The sequence below is a fragment of the Copadichromis virginalis genome, linkage group LG19, assembly GCF_057382275.1.
Source record: "Copadichromis virginalis isolate Kocher_CV1m ecotype Utaka linkage group LG19, C_Virginalis_male_GT1.1, whole genome shotgun sequence".
NCBI classification, from domain to species: Eukaryota; Metazoa; Chordata; class Actinopteri; order Cichliformes; family Cichlidae; genus Copadichromis; species Copadichromis virginalis.
In genome coordinates, this window is record NC_140636.1 from 15,833,916 (window position 1) to 15,851,324 (window position 17,409).

The 17,409-nt window shown below is 39.9% G+C and overlaps 1 protein-coding gene across 1 annotated transcript; it reads right to left on the reverse strand.

The window, feature by feature from the left end:
- Positions 1 to 7,424: 7,424 nt before the first annotated feature.
- pax1a (paired box 1a) lies at positions 7,425 to 11,930 on the reverse strand. Its single transcript, XM_085441931.1, has 5 exons — positions 11,597 to 11,930; positions 10,343 to 10,972; positions 9,217 to 9,350; positions 8,532 to 8,745; positions 7,425 to 8,052 (listed from the first exon to the last, which is right to left on the reverse strand). The coding sequence occupies exons 1-5, from the start codon at positions 11,598 to 11,600 to the stop codon at positions 7,949 to 7,951; spliced, it is 1,086 nt and encodes a 361-aa protein (XP_085298057.1). The 5' UTR covers positions 11,601 to 11,930; the 3' UTR covers positions 7,425 to 7,948.
- Positions 11,931 to 17,409: the final 5,479 nt, after the last annotated feature.

Here is a 17,409-nt window from a genome sequence, read left to right on the forward strand (position 1 = left end):
ATGTGTAAAAACTCTAATTTCTGATTCTATAGAATCATATTGCAAAAACAATTACTGTTTCTACTTTGACCACCTCTTATTACATTAACAGGGATCCATTATATTCAATTTCCAAAGTAGCAGTCAATGTTAAATTTTGCTTGTATGTTTATTGCTTGGATAAGATTCAGTCAACACAGTTTCACCATAAACAAGTACTATAGCTGCATTCACCCCCGTTTGCCAAAACATACAAGGTTTCCTTAATAAGCTACTAAAACGCTTCTCAACCAGGGAATAAAAAGCGATTGTATTTCTCATTATGGTTTCACACCATGACAGAGAGAGTTTGGGAGCTGAAAGACAGAGGGTTCACCAGACAATTGAATGCAGTTTAAGCATTTCTACAGAGGCCCACCTTGTTATTGTGGCTTGGAAGTGCGACTTGTGGTTGTCTCAGTCTACAATAGAGAGCGATGAATGAGAGGACAGCCCGTAGCCACCCACATAGGTTTGTACCATGTGCTCTGTGGAGTCTACTGTGTGTGTGTGTTTTTAATATATTCTTCTGTAGAAAAATTATATGTACACAGTTTGACATTAAACTTGCACTGCTTTCTGCCTTAATTGCATTTTGCAATTGTATATTCTCTCTAGTATGAGAATATAAATGCTACCTATACTCCTCTGTTTTGGTTATTAAGTATCCTTCAGTATCACTTCACCACATTTCATTGCCAAAACAGAGATATTTTCTAAATGTCTATTTTCTTTCAGTGCACACCATGTCATGTGGGTTATTTCCATATTAGTTTTGTGTCTTTTGGTCTGGCTCGTGGAGCTACTCGCTCTTACTGGTGGAGTGGCTACATCAGACCCCTCTTTCAGTTTAAACCCATGTTTTCGCCATGCCAAATTAACAGCCACCCTTTGGGTCATTGCTGCATGTGAGTGCTGAGATGGGAAAGGCATATCTGAATGAGAAGCACCAATAACAGCAACACGCATGGTTCTCCACAACTGGTTGCACTCCGTGTTCTTCAAAGGGCCCTCTGTCTTTCGCTCTCTCACTTATTGTGCGCCGGTTCAGAGCGGCAGTTGACTGCGTGACACAGAGTTTCCTGAGCCTCGCTGCTCGCAAACACACAAACCGAAATACTGGTTGTTTAAACCTGACGATACTGTCAATATGGGAAAGGTCAGACAGTTATGTATATGTTTTAGTCCTTCCCGGATGTTTCTAAAGTCAATAGGTCAGTGTAAATTTGCATTGATATAGACATGTGCCTGTCTTGGTTATTGGCCAACAAGTTCTGATAGGGGTTGGCAGTTCTTACTGGCGCCTTCGCTGCAAACGCTTCTGGGAGTGGCAGTTGCTAGGCAAGGTCAAAAGTTTGATTAATGACATTTGTTGCTGTTTACCTTTCACCTTTGGTTGCATTATCTCGTGAACTCACGATGTGATGACAGCATTCGTTCCTGGTCCTACGGCACATGTGCAGCATTCAGCAGAACAGGTTCTGCATGATTCAGAGCTGCGCTTACAACTTCCTATTATCTCATGAATAATGGGGTGATCAGCATGTGCTGTAGGACAGACATACAGGAAGAAAAGGCAGGTGGGTGACAAAAAAAAACAATCCCAGAGTGATATCAAAGAGCAAATTTCATAAAGTACGAGTGTCTTCTTTCACTAATAGTAAAAATATTTTATTAGCTTATTTACACCTAATCTGATAGACTAATTACACAGTCCGTTATCTTTTATTGCCTTTAAATAAAATAGTTGGTGTGCTTTTATGTCTACGTGAAGTCAAATGTCTGCAAACAAGCTATGATTTGACTTTTTGACCTCTAAAGTGAAGAAGTGAACTGTAACCAGAATCCTGATCTTCATGGGGAACATGTACATGTGTAAAAATAAAAGAACTTTAAAAAAGGAACTTTACGTACCTAGACTACACTGATGCCCTAATGTGATTGGAGAGGTTTTTATTCTGAGGGATAAGCCTGGTGCTTTCTGTCTTTTTCCTTGTGTTATCATCTGGTGTCTCGATAATCATATGTAAACATAAAATACTTACATCATCTAAATAATGCCGATTCGATGACATAAATAATATCGTTTTATGACTGTGACAAATGAAAATCTGATATCTTAAAACCCTAGTGACAAAAAATGAAAATGGCCTTTTGATTCTAATGCTACATGTAAAAAAAGTCCATGTCGGACTGGTTTGCACATTTCTTTAACTAGGAACGTGCCCTCTGTAGTTTATTTTGATTCCTCATATACTACTGACATAACCACCAGGGCAAAAAGCATGTATTCATTTGCAGCTGAAAATAGTCCCCAGTCCTTTGTGGAATAGCATTTGCTTAAACACACAGCACAAGACAGTCTGAATTCATCTGAGAGTTCTGTATTCGGCTGTAATGAATGAACTTGGGGACGAGAGCCATGGAGAGGGTCAGAAAGTCACACACTGATAGATTTAAGCTTTTTCTTCTTCTTCTTTTTAAAAATGATTGATGGTAGCAAAGCTCTTATTATTTAAAAAGACAGGAAAAAGCCATATTCTGTAAGAATTCCTTTGAATCACATACAAAGACAGTAATAACGCTGCTTTTGAATCTTCTCTCCAAACACAATAACGCCCATTCACCCGTTTTAAGGATCCATCTGAGTTTCATGCAGGACTTTCCTCCTCAAACCAGCAGACAGTACCGTGGTTTACCACTTGCATTTTTCGGGAGAAGAGTCATCATCTTATTATCACCTAATAAGAATTTGAGCCAAAAATTAAGTATTTTATTTGGTGGTAGCATTTTGCATGTGTGTGGCGTGGTATATGTTTCAGCACACTTTAAATAAGTCACAGATGGGCGTTCTGGTAGAACATTAATTCTATAGTTTCCACAAATTAGAGAGGATTCTCTTCTTCTCATGACTGTCTTTCTCTTTGCCAAGATCTAGAGTAAAATAGACATGCGAAACTGCTGACAAATTTCCTTGAAGGTCTGTGTTATGACTTTCCACTAAAGGAGTGGATTTTGCTATAGGCATTGATATTTACAGACAATATGCACAAATTATGACAAATTACAAGCATTCTTCTAGTTTAAAAAAATAGGTCGGCTTTCATGGCATTGTTTTCAAAGAGTGCATTTTAATTGTGTTTGCAAACATAATTTCATGGTCTTTTAGTCATCTGTGTATAATAATCAAATCTGGCCTCTGCAATTTGATGTGATCCTGTGGTTATTCTCTTTATTGCTGTATTGCTGTATCCTCAAAGGCAGCAAAAAACAGCAGCGGAGTCTCCTGAGAGAAAAAGTGAAATGATACGTTTTCATTTAGAAAGCCAAATGTCATCATCATGTCTCTGTCCCTTTTACTTTTAGAGCGTCTGGTTGATGTGGTGAGCTGGCAGAGCAAGTAAGAACATGGGAGGGAGACATTTATCATCCCCTAGACTACAGAGCTGTAACTCTGCCTGCTTGGAAATCCTGTGGACAGTCAGTGGGGGGAAAAAGCCAGTAGTGACTGCATTACAAGAATGATACAAGAATTTTCACAGACCCATTGCTTTGATCTTTACATTCTTGGTGAAAAATGGTTTAATTCTAAATTAATCTAATAATACTATTTAGAATATTGATAACTTTTGAATGTGTTATGAAGGATGTGCATCTTTTTGCATGTATAACTTGCACTGTCTGATCTAATTTAGTCTAATTCTTTCAAGAAAATATTAACATCACGCTGGCGACCATGACAGTTTTAATTCATGAGCGTTTCTCACACGCCTGTCAAAAAATAATGTTCTGCTCGTCAAGGATGAGGATACGCACATGTTCCAGCATTGTACATGCTTGCATGCACCATGTTTCCACGGCAAGGCAATTCATTTGAAATTTCAGACATGACTAGAAGTGCTGACACTGACCTCCTTTCTAAAACTGAAACTTTGCCAACTTGCCACTCTCTTTCTAAAAGGTTTCTCGTGTATCTTTCTTTGCTTTTTCCAAGACCTGCCATGTCGCCTGTCCTGAGATGCTCTCTTGTTGGCTTTGACTTGTGCAAAGGCAGCGGATGAGTGAGTGAGTGACTCCTGGCGAGCCTAGGGTAGTTTTCCCCCTTAAAGCGAAAAGAGGACACAATGTAAAATGCCTCAAACCAAGCAAAGTGTCAAATTCATAAACTGAACTTTGGTCTGTGAAGAACTCTCACTCTCTCTTGTACACATGGCAGACACTGATGGATTGTTACAGTTGAAGACAGGAGCGCCTGTTCTAGCTTTTTAAGGAACCTCTGTCACCGTTTCATTTCTGCTTGGATTATTAATAGTACTTAATATCATATCCATTAGGCTCAAGGAGGCCAAGTTCCTATCCATCTCTCCAAGTATCTGTTTGAGTTTTTGGTATTTGAGAATCCTTTCAAGTCTAAGTTTTAGAGGTAAGACCCTTAAGACCAACAAGCTCGGTGCCCAGAAGTATTAAAGCCTGGGCATCTGCATACTTTTGTGGTATTACTTGCGTTTAAAGTGTATTGCATTACGTGGCAAATGCATTTATCAATTTAAAGCGAGGAATCCAAACCGATAAATGCTCATGTGTATCATTTTACATTACAGTTCAAGTAAAACTAATGCAAGTAGGAATTTCTGTATGCAGCTACTGGATTCATCTGACCCGAGGCAATTACAGTCATCTGCAGAGAGATCAGATTGTAGATCTTTAAAAAATACAAATTCTTTTTGACTGTTGTTTCTTTTCAATAAAAAACAACATCTGAAACTAGCCCACCTGCTGCTCTTTGAGCACAGAGGGTCTGCTGAAGACGCAGTGGGGGGTATCACTTGCTGCCCTGATTGATGACCATAGGTCCCGTAGGAAGTAACCCCACCACCATGAAGGAGTATTTTGCGAACCCCAAGTGGTATCCGGGAAAACATGAACGACTCCAGTCAGGGAGCGTGTGTACTCAAAGGCCATCTTAATGTTTGGATATACTGAGTCACTTGGGATTTTGCTGCAAAAGGGGAAAAGAATCAACAGCTGCAAAATAGAGCTTATGACACCCAGATTCCAGCATGTATACCAAAACCAGCCAGTAAAAGACATTAAAGTGCTTTGTATTAAGAAATCCTGGCCTTTTACAGTCGATCATTGCCAGACATTTAATATTTAACTGCTTTTGTAACGGCCGGCAGACAGTGGCAGGGACAACTGCTGTGTCTACGCTTGATTTTGAGATTGTTGTGATTCAGAAACCGTTTTGAAAGCCCACAACATGATCAAGCTGCATACGCTGTACCCAGCAAAATTCAGCAACACCACTATGGCAATCGAGCTGCATTCCAGTTATGCATGTATGCCCTCGAACTTTACAACAACAACATCAGAATAAAAGAATCATAACTCGATATGAATAACAAAAAGCTAAACTTACTGAAATTCATGATAAGTATTGAACTGATCCTCCCTCCAGTCAACACACTTTGAGTTAATGTGTCTGATTTTGCTCAGTTTTATCACTTTAGAATAAACGGATACAATCAATAATCCCAAAAGGTGACTGTCACCTCAGCTCAGTCAAAACACTGTCAAGTCATTCCTGACCGACCTGAAAAGTTAACAGCTTGGAGCACTGGGAACTATAAAGCCACAGCTATTAATTTTTAAGGCATGCTGACGTCAAAAAGGGGGAAGAAACACATTTAGACTATCTGACAACTCTTTCTAGCTGGATGTGCTGTTAAAACCACAGAAATGCTCATTGTTACTCAGCCAAACTAAACTGGGTCTGTCACCGAAACAACAGCAGTGCTCACATTCCCCCTGACCACACGTCCTGCATCAGTTCCACTGGAAGTGATGCAGGTTTTACACGGGAACAACAAAGAAAATTCAAATTGTATTCGTCGTTTTTGTTGTTTTGTTTTTTTAACGAAATTTATTTATTTGCTGATTTATTTTATATTGCAAGTATGTATAAATTTAACATTTAAAAGAATTTTAATTTTTAAAATATTGGTTGCCCAGAAAATAATCGGGGGGGATTTTTTTAACATTTGTAATTAAATGAAAGTAAAAACAAACAAGTAAGCAAATAAATAAAAACAGTGTTATGCGAGTGTGAATGGTTGTCTGTCCCTATGTGTTAGCCCTGCGACAGACTGGCGACCTGTCCAGGGTGTACCCCGCCTTTCGCCCTATGACAGCTGGGATAGGCTCCAGCGCCCCCCGCGACCCTGAAAAGGATAAGCGGAAGCGAATGGATGGATGGACAGTGTTAATCCACTTTTACTGGTGAAATATGCAAAAGTGCGAAAATATTAACGAAAATATTTATTTCTGACCCAAAGTACAGTTAGACGTTTTGCATTGAGACAAACTAGTGGATTCATACACAACGATAAGTACCATGATAACATGTAAGACCCTGCCTCACATACCAGTGGGCTGGATTTGTTAAAACGCACCATAAATAGGGTCGATTGACCCCCACACATAGAGGCCAAACATATAAGTGAAATCATACATGACAAACGTGGTCACAAAAACCTTCAGTGGCGCACAGTGACGTCTATTAAGCTGTGAGAAGTCTTTTCGTTACGGCTGGTACAGTACAGCCAAACAGGTCACAGGAATAAACAGTTTACACAGAGAGAGCGGGCAGAGCCTATAGGCCTGTATGGGGAAATTCTCGTAATTTCTATGCGGGACAACAGATCCCACAGGCGGCATGTGGGTGGATTGGACTGTCAGCTGCTCTCCTGCACACACCGTTCATTAACGTGTATGATCAGCCCTCAGATTTTTATCACGGTATCAATTACAGGCCCGATAGCATCAGCCGAGGCGCCCAGCCAGTGGGGAGCTCTTTGGAAGTGTAGGCAGGTTATGCCTGTGTAAACACAGTAATTACCTTTCCCGGTAAGTAGTAGTACTAATCATTCTACCAATATAAAGAGTATAAATCCAATCAAAACATTTTCTCATAAAAGGCAGGCTCAAACTTAATCTCTTTGTCATCGATTCAAACAGGTTACAGGTCATTAAAAGCCTCAAAAAAGGCCAAACGACGCTTTCACAGCTCTTTATTTCACCACCGCCTGGAAAACGGACAACAGTAATATCTGGCAATATCTTAAAGGCCTGTGCCATCACCAATATAGCCAAAGTTAGATTTCAGGGTCCTAATGGTAGGTTAAATTTCTGGTAATCAAAAGCACAATGATTAAGAAAAACTGGCACGAACTGGGGTGAGCCGACCATGGCACTGTCACGGGCTGAAATTAAAAGAAAACTTTACTTCAGCTTTTTCATCTGATTTCCAAATCATAAACTCATCACCTAGTCCCATAAATTAGGACTGAACCAGCTGGTGTCCTCTCATTGATCAAAAGTGAAATGATATCAGCGGCAACAACATGTGGCATTTAAGAAAAAGGCTTTATTTTTGAATATTTACAATGAAATTATAAAAATATATAATTAAAGCTTTGGCAAATATTTTACATTTAGACAATTTATATAATTTGTTCACATCGTTGAGTCACTGTAGAGTCATGGCCACAAATTAAAGATAAGATAATGATAAAAATGGCGGATTACAGACCAGCTCTGGTTTTAGGAAGAAAACATCCAAGGCGGAGGAGACTTACACAATGTTTTTTGATTTTTTTTTAAATCCTGCAATCTCAATTGGAGAATATACTGTCCAGCAACATGAAGGGTTTCAAATGAAAAACAAAGAAAACTATCAGCCAGTGCGGGGAAACACCGATACATCCATGCAAGCTTACATTCATATGGCCGCAGAGACCGGCACTCATAATGCACGTGATCTGGCCCGTGTTTAGATGCAAACAAGCCGTTAGTGTTCAGACTTACTGTCGCAGTTGTTGAAATGAGTTCATTTAAATGGTTGTGGTGACTAAGGTGTTATAATCCCCGGTTATGATGATGAGGTAGGGAGACTGAGTCCGTGCACACTGTTCAAGTCTTCATGTTGCTGCTGCTGCTGCGGCTTGCTCAGGGGACTGGGCGGTTTTCTGTCTCCTGCAAAAAACAGAAGAAATATACAGTGTGCAAATTCCCATCAGGTGATTATTTGCTTCTGTAGAATGGGTCTAAAGAGAACTGTTTTACTTAAGTTTAAAATCCACTTGCTTTCCTCAAACTAGGAACATTTTCAGACGTATTTCCTTAAAAAGTAAGTTTCCAAAGGCTAAAATGGTCTCGGGCAACTTGGCTGGCATGAAGTTGTCCAAGTCTGAAAGGTCAATATTTGATCATTGTCATACAGTTAGACTTTCTCTGGGATTGGGTGTTTACATCCGTTACGGTCATTGCTTATTGCAAAGTGTGGGTGCGTGACAAGAGAAAGGCAGGGAGAGAACCGCGTGGCCTTGTGCGGCCACCAGCTGAATACATTTCAAAAAGTAAAAAATAAAACAAAAACACAACAACAACATTTAATAAAAAAATTACAAGTAATAATAATAATGATAATAATAATATGCCTGCCTGTCCTGTACCTTCTCGGGCCTGGTGTTTAAAGGTCATCGGGGAGTGGATTTCTCCTGCGTGCATGCTCATCCCGCTGCTTGGGTGGGACAGAGCCGGGCTCTGCGTCTGCCAGTGGTGGTGGCCCGGGGCCACGTATCCGCCTGCTGGCCCACTGTACACCCCGTACTGATTGGTTGGGGAGTAAGCACACGCCGGTACATAACTAGACAATGTCGAGGAAGGCTGTGGACAGGCAGATAAGACATGCGGAAAATAAGCACAAACACACAAAATTGACAGAACTTCTAATTGCAGGCTGTGTGACAGCGGCATGTGGCCTTCGGCAGTGGTTCTGAGAAACGGTGCTTGGTGTTTGAGTGGTTTCGAATACATGTGTTTCACTATAATTTAATTTACCATGAATACGCTAAACTAGAATATATACGCGCTACTAGATTTCCTCCATCGACCATCCACTTCAAAACTCAAAAGACTCGTTTACCCAATAAAATCCCGCCTGAACGCAAAAAGAACTCTGTGGATGAGCCCTTTTTACAGTTTTGCCACAGGCCTTTGTAGCACGAGCATCTGGCATTAAGCACTTTGGACTGTTTCTTTTACAGAAAATAAATTAAAGCAATGCAAGGTGTGCATACGTGTGCAGTTTGAGTGTAGAAAGGTCACGGGCCGTGCAGTGTACCCACAGATTTTTACCTGAGCATATTTTATGTCGGCGTCAATGGCTGACTTGTCAATCCCGTTGACTGTGTGCGCGGCTGGGAAAGCTGCTCTGTTGACACTACCCCACTCCTCCATTTTTGGTGGGTATCCCTCTGTCCCAGCAATTGCTGATTTAGAGACAGTAACTTTACGTTAAAAGTGTGTAAAAATTAAAAATTCTCAGGTTTCAGAAAATCAAAAGAAAAAACAAAGGAAAGGTAAAGAAAGGAAAATGACAGGGCAGTTTTATTTAACGTCATAATTATAAAAGTAGAAGACAGGTAAACAATTTCCTCACTAACTTTTCTTGAGTATCAAACAGATTTAATTTTCAATACTGAAAAATAGTTTTCAAGACAGGATAAATATAATATTTAATACTATAATAATTATAATTACTCCAGCGCGCAGCTTAATAATGAGTAATAAATAAATAAATACAACTGTCTTAAAAAATAAACAGAAAAAAGCTGTTCGGTTAGAAGGCAACAGCAGCTCATTATAAACATTTCTCTCCGTTTTAATGATTTTTTTTAGGTTTTATTACATAATAAAGTCCTACATGTTATTTTTTATGCGTATGAAAGACAGAGAAAATATAATTGCATAAGGTTTTGAGGAATTTGATCGAGAAAGTATATCTTTAAATAAATATATTATATATATATATATATATATTTTAGTTCTACATATGTTTTGAATAAATTCAGTTGGAACACAACCGTAGCTGTGAGACCCAACAGTAGATGAGTAAATGAGTAAAATGAGTAAAACACCAGCAAGGCAGAGGGAAAAAAATATAAGGAGTGCTTGAATTATTAGGTTGGATGTAGCAGGTGGGCAAGGTGTTTGTAAATGTATCATCCCATGAAAAGGCCCATTGAGCGTGGCCTTACTACGTTCTGGCTGAATGGTGAAATGGAGGCCTGTGCACATTTTAATGGGCACATTGTCCCGTCTGTTGCCATAGCTGCTTGTACGCAGAGGTATGGAAACTAGTCGTGTGGAATTGCACAATAACCAGCTGTTCAAGTTTATTAAGCTCTTATTTGTGAGAGATAAAGTGTCGTGCATTTTGAAGCCTGTGATTTTAAGGATTATAAAGTGTCGTTTTCCTCACCTGTAGGATCCATGAAGGCTCGTATTCCGAGGATGTTACTGACGGTGTGCGCAGAAGGCCAGGCCCTGGAAATGCTCACATGTCCAGCCGTCACTGGTACTCCAGGAGGGCTGCCCATTTTAGTGCTAGTGGGTGACATAGTGTTGGGGTAGGAATAAGGGTATATGTGGTTGTAGGGGAGGCCTGCCTGCGCGGAGGCTTGCTTGGTGCTTTCATACTGGTTAGGCTGGGAGAGATTTCCAATCTTGTTGCGTAAAATCCTGCTGATCGAGCTAACCGACGGGACATTGTACTTGTCACAAACACCATCAGCCAAAAGCCTGTCCCGGATCTCCCAAGCAAAGATCCCGGGGTCATTTTGTTTGTAGTCCCTGATGTTTTTCACCACGTTCGGCGTCGTGACTCGGGGTTTGCTTCCACCGATGGCACCGGGTAGTATGGAGCCAGTCTCGTTGTACCTCGCTAAAATCTTGCTCACGCAGCCGTGGGAGACTCGGAGTTGCCTGCTTATATCACAGGGTCTAATCCCGAGCTGAGCCAGCTCTACAATTCTTAACCGTATGGCGTTAGGTAGAGGTCGGCCGTTGACGAACACACCGCCCAGTTGGTTCACCTCTCCATAGGTTTGCTCTGCAGGAAAAGAGAAAGATACGAGTTACGTGTTGTTACTCTTTGAGTTGAGTCCACTAATGTGATCAAAGAAAATATTACAGCGTGTTTTTTCATTGCATTTATTCTGACACATATTCAATTAAGCGAAAAAAAAAATAGTGAGAGGCAAAAGCATTTTAAAATGCTCAGCTGAGACCGTTTGATGCAGTTCAGTTGTAATCCACGCCATAAACCGAGTTCATAAAGCTGATAGCTGGTTAACCTTTACTTTGCAACTATACAAAGTATATAAAGTGTTTGGCTGGGATTAGCCTCCAACACAACAAAAACATAAAAAATGGCGAGCTCGAAGAATACAAACAAGAGCGCTTCAAAGAAACGCGTCTCACTGGATAATTGGTTCTGTGGTTAAGTTTACGATTTAAAGCTTTAAACAGGCTGTCATTCCTGCTCAGCAGTGCTGGAAAAAATCCCCCAAAGAATAAACTTGTTCTCCAAAAGGTTTTTTTTTTTTATTTGCACATTATCTGAACTTGGAGAAGGGGAAAAGTTCCTTAATTCTCTTTTTACGCAGGCGTGCTGAGTTTGGATACGCTTCCATAAGCTACATGTCACTGAAGCATGCAGACGGTAAAGGCTTACCCATTTGCCTATATGTTTTAAGATGCTTGGAAATATAGGTGTCCTTTCAAATGGCTGAATGCGCCGAGCGAGATCAGAGAAGAAAAGGGAACGGGAGGAATGAGCCCCAGAAGAGAAAACGTAGACCTTTTTAAAATCCTCCGAAAGCAGCGTGCCCGCTTCTTTTTGGAAGCAAGTGCCTGCAAGGTACAATAGCGCCAAAGTGATCTTCATCCGATATATGCAATTTAGAGTTATCCCGGGAAGTCCGGAGCCTGCTGGAATTAATTTGGAGCGTCCTTCAACCCTCACTGTTATACGCCGAGTCTCTGCTTTGGTTTCATTGGTCGTCCTGTGCTGGAAATGCTCTCAGCCAATACAAACCCCATCCGGTTTAAAGCTGCGCAGCCTCCTGACAGTTTTGCATAGAGGGAAGTGGAGACAGGGAAGCGTTTCATCCACCGTTTCTGGTAAGGACTTGTAATATGGGAGATGTAATAAGCGGGATGACAGTAGAGGTGTAACCTTGCTGAACTCGTTCCAAGTAATTTCAGGTCTAAAATAAAATGGAGCCATTTTTAAGACATGTATTAATATCGATAACGCACGTAGTTCAGTTTGACGGTCATTTTTAATAAATGAATCTCACTCTCGTGAACGTTACAGTGTAATTGTATTCATTTAACTGAAATTGCATCAAATTTGAATGTATGAAACCAGTGACGCGTGTTTATAACAGGGAATGTGTTTGTTTTGTTTTTCTAAATTACCCCCAAAATCTCAAAATATTCTTTTAGAAGATCAGATCTGACACGTTTACAGTTTGTAGAGACTTTTTCTAACTTTTGAGATAAAACAGTTTTGCTTACTTACGCCAACAAATCTTTTTCCTCTTTTTTTTATATTGTATATAATAAATAGGCTGACTGAGCAACTCTGGAGTATTTAAAGGTATTATCCCGCAGAAGCGACTCTCTTAGCCACCAGAGCGGGAGGAAACTTGCACACTTCCAGCCTGAGTCTTTTTATAGGCCAGTGTTAAGGCATCAAACATGGGAAGGGCCTCATGTAATCGATACCTCTGTAGATCGCGGAGCTCCCAGACTATGGCTTATCGACTGGATTCCACAGACATACATTATCACAGCATGTTTTCGGAGTTTCCTGTGCAAGTTTAGAAGGTATCGTTTATAAGCTCGCAAAATGTTACTTGTAAAACTTAACAGTCGACCCAATGGTAACAAGGTGTAGTGTCCCCCCCCCCCCCCCCCACACACACACACACACAGACACACACACACCAATCCTCACACACAAGGACGCACGCACGCACATAACCGGCCCAACCCCTCTCCTCTCTGTCTCCTGACTACGTCTCCATCCAAAGCTGAAAGCAGGACACATGGAAAGCATCACGTTAGGTCAGAGGAATAGAGTCAGGGGGGCTGGAGAAGATCGCCTGAAAGCTTCATACCTGCCACGGACACGTTTGGTTTTACTGTGGACTTTGTCTGGAGACCAAGCGACCAGATATCACAAGTCCACATGCTGCATTTCTGCATTTGCAGGTTGCAGAGCGGTGATACTGGACAAACATGAGGAAGCATCAGTTGTGTTCGTTGTTGAGTATAAATTCTATTTAAACATTATTATTATTATTATTATTATTATTATTATTATTATTATTATTATTATTATTATCCCTTCTCCGCCAGTGCCCGGCTGGCATTTCTCCCCTCATCTGGACATTGTAGGAACTGCACCGGTTCCCTCAGCACCGCCTCAGCCTCCGTATTTGAATTGGTTTCTGAATGTTGCATGGAAACAAAATATCCAAATAAGCGGCATCGATTAAAACCTTACATTTGCATTTTAGAAAAATGCTACACTGATGAGTCAGCTTTATTATTGGATACATTTACGCAGACGTTATAACACTTTTTGCGGTTTTTTCTCCTCGGCTGACGTTGGACAGCGCTTCAGGTTTTAGTTTCCTGAACTTGAAATTGTCATAATTGCATCACGTGCATCAGTAATTATTTGGAAATACTGATAAATGATACCTTCATTTTGAAAAGTAAAAAAAACAAAACAACTTTGAATACCGGAATATGAATATATGCTGTATCACATGCACATCTTCCACTGGACTGCATTTTTATTATCTAGCGTTTGTCTCTGTGAAATATATTTATTTTCCAGTCTTGGAAATCTGAATTTCTTGGCTTCCGAGCTTCTCGTTTCTCAAATTCAGATGTTTAAAATGATACTGAAGTCAGAAATATGCACGGGAGCGACCTGATTTTCTGCCGCGTAAATCCAGGATGGGTCAGTTAGATAAGAGGCTTCTAGGTCGAGGTCGGTGGTGTGGCTGTATTACAGGAATAAACGAGATTTGACTAAATTGTTTGAATTATTTGTATCCTGTGTTAATGTGTTAGACTGTTGGAACATTTTCTCTCCATGAAAGTAAACCGCAGCTGCTGCAGGTCTACATTTTGCACGCATGTCAGGTGTACGTTGAACCGTCTGACTTTGTCAAGTGTGACAAAACAAAGCAACCTTGAACCGCCCCCACGTTTTTTTTCAGGAGTCACATTGTATCATGTATATTCATAAAATACATGCCCACATAAACATAAATAAATAAACCCAAAAAAGTGCTGTTCAATATCCAATATTTAATTTTAGATCTGAATTTTTTACTCAATGTATTTTGAGGAGCAGTTTGCCCGTGACTACTGTGACAGGTGCGTGGATATTTTCAGATGTTTTCATTTAGCATGAGCATTGATAATGGGGATAATTTGAAGAACAGCAATAAAATTCACGTTATTAAATTCTGTGCAAAAGCAGCTTTTAGTGTGTGTTTACCTTAATTTTTATTCTAGTTGCAGTGCGTAAGACGAAACTGCAACGTGCAGCATTATTGCGCATTAATGCGTCTAAAGCAGGCTTTTACTGTGAAGAGAAACAAGTGTTATCCGTAGATTAGATATCTTTCCACGGGGAAATCATTAAATGTATTTAGTCTGTATTAAATCCTGCTGAAAAAAGTCAGCCTCTGTTCAGTCTCTTTTTATGCCACCCGTACGTGATGACTTGGGTGTGAGAAAACTTAATTTCATTTAGACCTGCCTTTCGTTTAAACAGGCCTCATTGCATTATTGTAAATGTTCTAAAATTTAACTTGAGAACATGATTTATCATAAATATTTGATTACCTGCGAGCATATATAAAATAAAACGAAGCAAAAAGAAACAAAAAGAAAGTACAAAGGTCTCCAGGGTGTATATTTTCCCTCCAAATCGCTTTTAGATCAAACGCAAGTTATCTCATCCAACTGACACCTGACACCCGTAAGGTGCAGCGACCCCGGTCGGTAAATATTGATGCTGGTTTTAAGTGGCATCAAAGGATTCGCTTCCTCGGGTGTGCTTTGTCTTTAAAGTTTTAAGGTGAATTTAAAGTTATATTTTTCGTTGTCTTAGAGGGGCCTAAAATGTTGGAGTATGGTTTTCGTGTGTGTGCGTTGGAATTTAGTGATCTGTCGGAAGCTGTTGTACAATTGTACTCCTTTGTAAATGGGGGAGAAAGCTGAAATTAATGAAGAATACCTAGCATTTTCGTGTGCATGCACAGTAATGCCTCTGTGCAAGTCTAACGCAACCCAGGCCTCCTACTGGCTTCTTGGAGTGAACAAAAAATGCAAACACATTTACGTGATGAGTACGTGATGTTTACATTCACCCTAAAAAGTGTGCAACTGTCTCATCTCTCACCAGGTACCAGGACCCCCTATCGTGCCACCTATAGACACCCCTGTCTTTCCCATTTCAACAAAATCAGTCGGCTATATTTTTTGACATGGTTTCAATTTTCTTTCCACAACCGAGCGAGCCATATTGTTTTATTGAAGAGCTTTTTGTGTGTGTCTACGGTTTTGATTTAGTGTTTGTGAGTTTAGTGATCTCATCCCTAAATATGGAAATTATTAGTCAGGGTCCAGCCTGCTCGCTTTGAGCACACCAGGAAGAAGACTGCAAGTTTAAAGCAAAGTGTCAGAGAAAGTCCTGAACAGAAAAAAATAAATACGCACCATTTGTTTTTTAAATTAATTAACTTATCTTGTTTATATTTGTGCCTGTTGTTGTTGTTGTTGTTGTTTGTTCTGGTTCCATAAAAGTTTTGACTCAACATTTGCCTCTTTTTCAAAATATCACTTGTGCGTGATTTAGAATATTTTTAGCCTTTCACGGGTTCTGTGTGGTAAGAAGCCCTTTTTGCTCATTATAGGAAAAGGGGAGAAATCAATGTTTTTCTGTTGAAAGCCAACCAAGCTCAACCTGTAAAGAAACACAGATTCCTTGGTAAAGTATCCCCCTCCTTTACAAAATAAAGTTTGTCCATTCCTATCTGATCTAGAGGCGGTGATGTGTAGTTTCTTTGTGCTCCTGCTGGTGAAGTTCTGCTAAAAGGAGGCTGGGAAGGCAGCAAGCTCAGTTCTTTTATAGCCGCAAGACCCACTCTGAGCTGCAGAAGACGCCTAATGAGGGTGTGCAGCAGTGCCATGTGAGACATGCCAGCTTTTACCAGGCTGGATAATTGCTCGTGACCTTCACTAAACATGTCTCAAGTGTCTGTGTGTTCTGAACGTACTTCTAATTGTTACATTGAGGGCAACGTCTTAGGATTACACACTCATTGTGAGTGTTTTTGGATGGAAGCCCAGGAAAGTCAAATGTTTTAATTCTGTTTACAATGGGGAGGTGCATTTGTAGCTTGATCTGATGGCATTTATGCTTGAATTAAATGAGCTATGGATGCTTTCTGCTTGTAGTTTACACATCTCAGTGACTATAAAGACTACCAAAACTTTTCAATTAGTACGTCTTAACGAGCTATTTTGTTTTTCTTACTTACTCCACAAGTATGTCATTTTCCTATGGAAAGAGTTCCTTCTGAAATAGGTGGGCTGAATTTGTTTTCATGCCACTGCTTGTCCTCAGTAACTCGTACCAACCCCTAACAGCCCTGCTGCATGTCAGGGACAAACTTGGTTTTCATTAAACTGGAAATTATAAGAAACAACAAAAAATACAAAGAAACTAGTGAAAGTATTAAAAGAAATCACATATTTTACAAACTAACTTATTTGAGCTCTCAGTGCAGGTTTATTAAAAAAATTATTTACTCAAAATTTCACCACAGGTAAACGTGTTACCTTTTTAATATGACCCACCACTTAGCATCAGTAGCAGTCAATACGGCACAGGACACAAAATAAAAACTATACCTGGGTCTTCATTACACTGGGACAGAGCTCAAGTTACTGGAGCTGTCTCTAAGAAATCTGTTTTTTATTTATACTGTCTTATTAAGTTAAAAGAAGTTAAAATTGTTAAGCTAACAGAGACAATGTAGCATTACTATTTGATTTGTGTTTAAATTTGGCAACTTAAAATCATCTTGGCTCGAGTATCAAGCAAAAACGAATCTTTATGGAAAGCGACGCTTTAAGCAAAAAGAAATGCTGACAGTGTTTCTAAACAGCCTCTTTAGATGCCACAGCGGCATTCATACGTAATGGAGAATTTATATTTAGGTAAGATTAAACTGTAAGCCGTCGACTTCCTTGTTGTAGCAGCTGCATTTTCTGGAAGACTATAATTTGAATGCAGAATAGTAATTTCTCTGGATATTAAAAGGTGCCTGTGTTTATTGTGGTGTTTTTAATTAAGATAGAGCACATTACTTCTAAATTAGAAGCCATAAGATGACAATCTGCTCAGCAAAAGATAACTTTGCTCAACAGCATATCCATGCTAAGCAT

What these genes read in the sequence shown, in the direction of transcription:
- pax1a (XM_085441931.1), bottom strand. An exon ending in AGCCTTCATGGATCCTACAG is followed by an intron (nt 9,351 to 10,342) that starts GTGAGGAAAACG and finishes TCTCTAAATCAG; the next exon opens with CAATTGCTGGGACAGAGGGA. An exon ending in TAAACACCAGGCCCGAGAAG is followed by an intron (nt 8,053 to 8,531) that starts GTACAGGACAGG and finishes TGTTTTTTGCAG; the next exon opens with GAGACAGAAAACCGCCCAGT.